General features: G+C 50.6%; 1 protein-coding gene across 2 annotated transcripts in view; it reads left to right on the top strand.

The window, feature by feature from the left end:
* The first annotated feature begins 1378 nt into the window (after nucleotides 1-1378).
* Nucleotides 1379-9104, top strand: part of Osbp2 (oxysterol binding protein 2) — a 155392-nt gene continuing 147666 nt past the window's right edge. For both annotated transcript variants that reach the window (XM_050141413.1, XM_050141412.1), the window contains exon 1: nucleotides 1379-2012. In XM_050141413.1, coding sequence (XP_049997370.1) covers nucleotides 1387-2012 — 626 coding nt within the window. In that variant the 5' untranslated portion in view covers nucleotides 1379-1386. The remainder of the gene's footprint in view (nucleotides 2013-9104) is intronic.

The raw sequence follows: 9104 nt of genomic DNA, 5'->3' as shown, positions 1-9104 counted from the left end.
CCTGGAACTGGAGTTGCAGATGGTTGTGAGCTGCCATGTGGGTGTTGGGAACCAGATTCCAGGTCCATTGCAAGATCGGTCACTGCCCCAGCTCCTGGTGGGTCCATCGCTGCATTTCCTGCTCCAGACTTGGAGTTACCTTTCCCCCCATGAAAGATCAATGATTTTAAAGTTTTTCCCTTTTTTTTTTTTTTGTTTGGCATTTAAAAAAATGAAAGCTCTGGGCCAGATGTGATGGTTCACATCTGTAATCCCAGAAATCTGGCGGCTGAGAAACGAACATTTGGAGGTGGAGGCCAGCCTGGACTACATAGAAAGACCCTGGCTCAAAACACCTAAAACAACCCCCCCCCAAATAAATTAACAAAGTGGGGGGAAAATCTCCCTTATCTCCAGCCACCCCAGTTTCTGTAGGATGAAGGGCATTGCTTGTGGTGGGGTGCCCGGCAGCTGTTCTGTGTCCTACCCTACCCGGAACTGTTTGCCGTTTGCCAGGCAAGCTGCTCTCCCCTGACTTGGGACTTTGTACACACTGGTTTCTCCTGGAATGACTTTCTGGTTCCTCTGACTCTGCAAATCTTGTCTCTTTGATAGAACTAATGACAGGCCTGTCATCTTAGGGAGCTCGGCAATTTGTTGCAGGAGTCCAAACATATTGTTAAGGATTTATTAGTTAGCTTCCCTCCCTAAGGGCTGCACACATATTTGACACATGCATGCCTAGGGGCTGATTCCCAAGCTTGTCATCCTTGATCTCATCTCCCGCTCTGGTCCCTGACGAAAGGTACCACAAAGCTCTCTAGTTAATAACGCAATAATATTTACTGAGCATCTACTATGCCAAATGTGCCTCATCCGCCACCACCTTATTACAGCCTCTCAAGGAGGCATTGTCTTCATGATACAGACGAGCAAAAGGAAGCTCATGGAGTGGCTACAGTTTCCATAGCTAGGGATTGGGCTGGCTGAATTTCCCTAGATCTCACTCCCAGAGCCTGAGATTTGCTGGCTAAGACCCACCGCTGTCCAGAGCTGCGCCCAAGCGCACCTCGTGGCCTGCATTCACCATTGTTTTCCTAGCGCCTGGCACACGCGGGACAGCAGCTCCGGGTGAGAGCCTGAAGCGCGAGGTGCCTTCCACGTTGCCTGCTCAGCTCTTGGCCCACGGTGTTCCACCTGAGCCTGAGCAGTGGAGAAACCCACGCGGACCCACGCGCACCCAAGCGCGCCCGGGTCCGCCCAGCTCACGTGAGGGCCCCACCTGTCCCGCCCACTCCTCCACCGACCCCGCCCTGCCCCGCCCCACCCCGCCCTCCAAAGGCCCCGCCCATTCCCTTCCCGCCCCGCCCCCACTCCGTTCTCGGCCGCGCTCGGGTCCACAGCTCTATGGGGAAAGCGGCCGCTCCGAGCCGAGGCGGCGGCTGCGCTGGCCGCTCCCGCGGGCTCTCGTCGCTGTTCACGGTTGTCCCCTGCTTGTCCTGCCACACGGCGGCGCCGGGCATGAACTCGTCTACATCCGGCTCAGGGCCGGAGCCCAAGCCTCAGCTCCAGCCTGTGCAGGCACCAGAGCGGGAGTTGCTGTCCGAACAGGTGTGCAAGCCAGTTTTTGAGCCGGTGCCGAGATCCGAACCTGGGCCCCAGACAACGTCTGTGCCAGGGCCCTCAGGGGCTGGGCAGGAATCGGAGCCACAGGGCTTGTGGCCGGAGCCAGAGGCGGGCCCAAGAGTAGGGGCCTTCCCCAAAACCCCACCGGAGCAGCTGCCTCTGGGATCAACAGTGGGGGTCGTGCCCCTGGTCAAACCCGAGTCCAGGTCGGTGTCAAAGCCCCAGGCCCTTCAACGACCAGGACAGGCGAAGACATCTGTTGGGAGCCCAGTTTCAGGGACTAGTGTCCCAATGGTCTCACCTCCTCTGGACAGCTACAAGGGCTGGCTCCTCAAGTGGACTAACTACCTAAAGGGCTACCAGCGCCGCTGGTTCGTGCTGGGCAATGGCCTGCTGTCCTACTACAGGTACGGAAGTGTCAGGGTGGGACATCTGAGGTTGGAGGGTGGTGATGGCGGGCCTCGACTGTAGTGTGTCACCACAACCCTTCTGAGACATTTGGAAGTGATGCCTGTGACCTGGAGACATGGCCTCTGGCAAGCTTGGCTTAGAGGGTGAATGGGGAGATGGCATGGCGGAGTGAACTAGGTTCTCAGTTCCCCTGCTGTTTTCGATAGTTGTGGAGCCTGGGCGGACAGCCATAGCCAACCCTATAAAGTCCTTGCTGTTTCTGGTTCATGGTGTTAGGAACGGAAGGAGACAGTTACTGAACTCCACACTTAGGATCCACTCTCGGGAAGGGCGCTGTTGGCTTCCTACCTTTGCTGACACCTGCTGGTTGCCAGGCCTTGGACTGGGACTAGCCGACCCGCAAATATGTCAGACACAGTGTGTGCCCTTTGGGAACCCAAGCTGACGTTCTGTGCAGAACAGACCATTTTACTGTTACCTTCCTCGTTCCAGAAGCAGCCTGGGTTTCAGAGTTGCAGTCCAGCAGAGACATAGCTAACACTCCCTCCCACTAATGCTGGTTCGAAGTTCCTCACAGCCTCCTTCCCTTTCGTGTATTTCCTAGGTGTTTAAGCTTTGAGATCACAGGTCACTATAGGCCAGTGGGGTTGCTGTGGCCGTGTCCAGGCCTCTCACGGAGTCCCTCCTGCAGCAGGCCGGAGGAAAGGATGGCTTTTCTAAAAGCTCCTGGGTAAGGGCAGTGATGCTGGTCCAGGGTCGCACACACTCCGAGGAACTCTGCTTCACTCTTGTGGACAGAGTCCTCCCTTGTTTGTTGGAGCTTGAGTTCCCAAGTCACTTGGCTCTGCCAGTCCTTCAGGTCCTTGTCATCAGGGTTTAGACTGTTCTTCCCAGCCCTTCGGAGACAAAGTACCTAGTTTAGAGACTAGCTAAGTGTGCCATGGATGAGACTTTTTGTGCTCCACTGGTTAAATGTGGCCCTTGCACCAATGTGGGAGTCATTGGCCATGCTTGCTTCCTGGCGGAGGGAAAGCCAAGATGAGCCTGGGTGTGTCCTACCCACATCGTGTCTTGGTGTCCTTTGACCCCCTCTGCTGTGACCCAGAACACACTGTCCTTAGAGTTAGCATGCCAACCTAGGAGAGCCTTTCCAGACACTATTTTTAATCTATCTTAACTACACTTCAGCGATGCCGCTATTTTACCCAGATACGCAGCGGCAAGGGCCTTCCTTGAAGTGCTGAATTACTTTTCGTTTGGAGGCAGGGGGCAGAATGTCAGCCGTGGGCCACACACTTCGTTTACAACACATTCATTTACTTCATTCCTCTAGTCGTGGCGTGAGGTAGATTTTAATATCATCTTATTGCACAAGTGGGTATTCTCAGACCTGAGAGGAGGACTTAGCTTTGCCATCTGGTCACCTGCCCAGAGATTCTTGGACTCAGCGCTCTTCAGTGACCTCACCCCTCGAGAACCACCTCGTCTGGAAGCTTGCATACTAAGAAATGATAGTTTTTAGGAAACTGTCCTGAGACATGAAGTTGAATACACAGGACTCAAGCGCCTGTACCAGTATAGCCACCCTGGATCCCAGCTTCCACTGTTGTCTGTGTTGGGCAGATGTGCTGTAGAGGTCAGGGTAGGACGTATGACCTCGTCTCATCCTGCTTTGTTTGGTTTGCAGTAGAAGAGCAAAGGCTTCCCATTCTCACGCCTTCCCATGACTTTGTGGAGACAGTTGGCATTCGAAAGTAATCTTAGGATGTGGATTCTCTGGGCTACTAAAAAAAAATCTCATTGCTTGCTGACAAGATTGTAGAGATGAACTCTGGTTTGGAGGAAGAAGGAAGAGGGAAAAAGTTTCTCTGTGTGTGTGTGTGTTTAAAGCCAACTTCTGTCATTTCATAGGGATAGGTCTAGAGTCCAGGTGGGCATGGTTGTTCTTGACTCAGCTAGGCGGAATGAATGGTCCTGACGTTTAGCCATCGTGTGTTCTCAGTTTAATGTAAAGTCTGCTGGGAAGGGGAAACTGAGGCTGAAGGCATGAGCGTTAGTAGCATTCCCGCTGGCACCCTGCTCACAGGTGTCAAGATGGACTTGCCCCTTGGAGAAACTGTGTCCGCGGCTCCTCTGCGCTGCCCTCTGGACTTCTCAGGTTCCTCTACCGCTTCTTGGCGTTTCTTGTGTGGGATGTCACTTTATTGTCCCTCCTGGTCTGCTCTCTTTTTGTGAGACGGTCTCCCTGGGTAGACTAGACAGGCCTTAAACTCGTAACCTTTGTGTCTCAGCCTCCCCAGCACTGAGATGACAAGTCTGTACCACTATGCCTGGCTTCCTGTCCCTCTTCTGATCCAAACCCCATTCTCTAGTCCAAACCTGATCATCCTGCCACGTGGGCCCAAGGCCTAACTTGCTTCCAGGCCTGCAGCTCATTATCCCGACAGTAACAGAGCACCTCTGTGAGTGCTCCCTCTGTAACCATTGCGTACTCCCTCTGTGGCCATTGAGTGCTCCCTCTGTAACCAATGTGTGCTCTCTGTGGCCATTACATGCTCCCTCTGTGGCCATTACATGCTCCCTCTGTGGCCACCGAGTGCTCCCTCTGTGGCCACTGAGTGCTCCCTCTGTGGCAATTGAGTGCCCCCTCTGTCGCCAGGGTTGTGCTGTCTCCTTAGCCTCAGTCACACTGCTTCTTTTTTATTTGCATTTAACAGCCACTGTCTTAGTAGTTCTCCACAGGACAAGATCATAGTGCTTGTGAGCCAAAACAGCAGGCAAAGAGGAGCCCTCTTACCCACAGCCTCTCTTCCGCCAGGGTGCTGTGGCTGACAAGAAAGCAAAGCCATTCCTCTTGCCCGCGTCTCTTTTGGAAAGGCCATTCTCTGTTTTTAAAAAATGTCTAACTGGCTGGGTATGGTGGGCCATGCCCTAGTCCTAGCCCCTGGAGGGAGAGTGGCAGGTCGTTGTGAGTGCAAGGCCAGCCTTGTCAGTACAGTAAATTCCAGGCCCATCAGGGCTACATAATGAGACGGCCTCAGAAAAAATAAACTTAATAAAAAATTAAAGCTCTTAGCTAAGTAAAGCCAAGTGGTCGGAGAAAATATGGGATCTTCTTTTTCATTCTTTTGAATAACAAATATATTTCATTAAAACACAGATTTACAGAAGTTTCCAGAGAAGCCATACAAGATGGCCAGAATGAATTTGAAGTCAGGGGATGTACCCTTGGTATCACAGATCACATTAGTAGTGACGGCTGTGACATTTAACATTCTCATTCTGGTTCAGTTGGTCGAGTTTGCCCATCTATAGTGTCTAAAGAAAGTTGTAATTGGTTAAATACTGTATTCTAAGGAACCGGTTAGCTGCTGTTCATTTATTTATTGGGTGAGGGGGAATACGTGCCTGCCCTGACACCCATGTGGAGGTCAGAGGGAGACCGTAGAGAGACAGTTCTCTCCTTCCACCGTGTGGGCTCTGGGTATTGACCTCAGTCACTAGCCTTGATAGCAGGTACCTTCATCTACTGAGCCATCTTATTGGTCCTGTTTTAGCGGCTTTAAAATTGCATATTTATATTAATTTTATGTATATATGTCTATTGGCCACATGCTTGCCGTACCCTTGGAGGTCAGAAGAGGGCATCGGATCCCTTGGAACTGGAGTAAGGGATGGTTTTGAACTACCATGTGGGTGCTGGGAATTGAACCTGGGGCCTCAGTAGGAGCAGCCGGCATGGCCACTGACTGCTCTTAACACTGCAATTAAGTTCTCATATAAAGGGGAGGGGCAGCATCCGATGAAATTAAAATAAAGCCAGTTTCCCTCTAGAAATGTAAAACAGAAATACCCGTACTCCTGAGTTGACCCTGACAACTACCTTTATTTCTTGTGCTCTATACCCGAATCATGATACAGAACCAATCCAATCAGAGGCCTTTGCTTTTAAACGTTTCACAGCAATCCAGACGACGAGCTAGGCTTCGCTCATGCTTTCTAGCAGTGAATCAGGACAAGACAGATTTGCATTTCATCACCAAGGGACTGAGGATGCCTCGTCTTTTATTTTGAACTGTTTCTAAGACAGTACTCATTAAATGCAAACAAAGAAGGCAGTCTCGGGGGAACAGAAGTGACACACTTGGTCAGATTGACTGGCACATTACTCAGCGTGTGGAATCCGGTCCATGCTGCTGCTTCTACGGTTTGGGCTCTGTCAGTCTTCCGCAGCTCTGCTCCATCACCTGGATCAGGAGCGCTTCACAGAGGAAGCAGTAGCAGAATTGTGTGGATACTCAGGGCGAGGGATCGCTTACCTTTCAAAACATCTAAATGTATTCTTCCCAATTTAACTAAATTAGTATGCTCATTTATGGCCGCAGAATATACTTCAGGTGCCTCCATTGCATATTCTGGAAGGAAGAGTTCAGTTTCAAAAGTCTTTGCCCCAAAGAAGGAATCCTGGAGACCAGCAATGACCACATGAAATAAGGGGCGCTGCTCTCAGCAGCTTGGCTTTAACGCCGGGGCCTGGTTCTGCCAGCAAATGTTGGCTTTCCCCATGGTCCTGCGAGCGGCCTGGCCATCATGTCTGTTTTGTGCCCACAGTGCCTCGGCCAACAGATGGGTGCGGTGACATTCACGCTCCCAGGAGTCAAAGGAGATGCTTGTAAACATTGTTGCACGTAAGCAGCATTTCTGGGAGGCGTGGGCCGCAGTACACAGTTCTCTCTAACCGTGTGGTAAGACACAGTAAGATGGAGGATGCGCGAGTCTCCACTGCCTGGCCCCCTGATTGTGTGTCTGTTCGGATACCACCCAGGAACACAGCTTCACATTGCGTTTCTGCTCTCAGCTCCCATTTTAAGCATTTTATTCCTCGCTCTTGTCTCGCAGAGAACATTTAATTACACAAAATTAGGAAAGCATTCCTGATGACACAGAATTCCCGAAGGAATTATCTCGACAAGTTATCACAGAGAGACAAAATTCCCAACATGACCTTTCTCACATTAAGAAGACGAGGTGGAAGTCTGTGTTGTGTGCCAGCTGCTTGTTTGGTCCCATAAATGACATTTATTTCTCAGGGGAGGATTTCAGACAGAAGTATCTTAAAAATTTTTTTTTTTTTTTTTTTTTTGGATTTTTTGAGACAGGGTTTCTCCGTAGCTTTTTGGTTCCTGTCCCGGAACTAGCTCTTGTAGACCAGGCNTTTGAGACAGGGTTTCTCCGTAGCTTTTTGGTTCCTGTCCCGGAACTAGCTCTTGTAGACCAGGCTGGCCTCGAACTCACAGAGATCCGCCTGCCTCTGCCTCCCGAGTGCTGGGATTAAAGGCATGCGCCACCACTGCCCGGCTTAAAAATGTTTTTATTGTCCATTCTGATCTATGTGCAGTAATGGCTAAACCAGTTAATAGGGAAGACGAAAGACGGCAGTCAAATGAAAGCAAAACTTAAAATCCCCCGCTGAAGACCATCGCATACTTGAGCTGAGCGCATATCAGAGTGGGGGCCAGGTAACAAACACGGCTCGCTGAGCATCTTGGCCCCAGATGGATTATCTATCCCTCTCGTGAGCTCAGCTTCCTGGAGCCAACTCTTGTGGAGGTTGGGCCCCTAGAAAAGAGTGTTGTTTTTGATGTCACTTCGTTCATATGTAATCTCTGAAAGGTGGAGAAGCGGGAGCCCATGCGCAGCAGAATGCCTCCAAAATGTGAAGCGGAGCCTGGGTATCTGTGGGTTAAGGCGTTGGGCCCCTCAGGAAGTAGCCTGATCCTATTAGATTTGACTTGGATTTGAAAAACTCAGCATCTCATGTGGTAAGAGGCTGAAAAGGAGTAACACAGATGTGTGTGTGTGTGTGTGTTTGTGTGAGAGAGAGACAATGACAAAAGGGTTGTTGCAAAGAGTCACAAATGGACCGGGAGGGTTTTAGAGGTGTACTGTGCATGCCAACATTTTTAACACGCTCTGGTGACATGAACTGTAATTTCACCCATGAAACCTGCTCTGAATTTTCCTGTTTCCGTGAATAGCTGAAAGCCTGAGTCATGCTTGTTGCCTCCTCCCTCCTCATTCGATACCAGATGGAATTTCCAAGCCTATGTGTCTCTCCCGTAGTCCCCCGTCTCCGCCCTGATGCCACATCGTGGCTTTAGTCTGCTTTCTGCTTAACGAGTGCCCGACTTCCAGCCACCATCCTGCTCTGTCCCTCCCTGCTATGGCGCAGGTTCCATCAACCCAGTGGCCCTGGGATGGCAGAAGGAGCACATCCCTGCAGTGAACTCCTCTGCGATGCCTGCGATGGCCTTTGGGAACATTGCATATTTGAGGAGACTCCCCAGGGAACGAGTCTTCCTTCTCTAAGAACTTACAGGGTGTGTCTGTGGACATCCTAAGGCAGCCATGCTGTAAGGACACCGTGGCAAGCTCAGGATCCTCTTCCTGGCATGGTGCTTTGCTGTGACGTTTGTATCTGTAGCACGGTTGGTCTCTGAGTGGCTGAGGGAATACATGAATGAGTGAGAATTAACAGTGAATTGTTGGGTTTTAAAAAAAGAAAGTGTGTTTCTTAATTTGTTTTCTATGTAAAACCTTGTCTTCTGAAATAAGATTGGGCACATACTGTGGAGAATGCTGCTTAAGCCGGGAGTGCAGGAAAAGCGACAGGAAACGATATGTCACAGGCTCCAGTGTGCTGTACCGGGCGACTCTGGATTTGTAGCTTATCTCGTGTGGTCCATTATTTTAGAGAGGATTTTATTTTGTTTGTTATTTGTGTGTGCACACACACTGCACATGTGCATGCAGGTACCTATGGAGACCAGGAGAGGTGTCAGATCACCTGGAGCTGAAGTTACAGACAATTGTGAGCCTGATGTGGGTGCTGGGAACTAAACTCTGGTCCTCTTCAACAGTAGCAAGTGCTCTTAACCACTGAGCTCCTCTGCAGTCCCTGGCTCACTGGTATTTCTGTAGAATTGTAAGTATTGATATGTGCATGTAGTCTGTATGCACAAGGGTGTGTGTATGTAGTCTGTATACACAAGGGTGTGTTCATGTTGTCTGTATGCACAAGGGTGTGT

The sequence above is a fragment of the Alexandromys fortis genome, unplaced genomic scaffold, assembly GCF_014885135.2.
Source record: "Alexandromys fortis isolate MF-2015 unplaced genomic scaffold, M_Fortis_MF-2015_v1.1 scaffold_7, whole genome shotgun sequence".
Taxonomy (NCBI): domain Eukaryota; kingdom Metazoa; phylum Chordata; class Mammalia; order Rodentia; family Cricetidae; genus Alexandromys; species Alexandromys fortis.
This window is presented reverse-complemented; position numbering and strand designations above follow the sequence as displayed.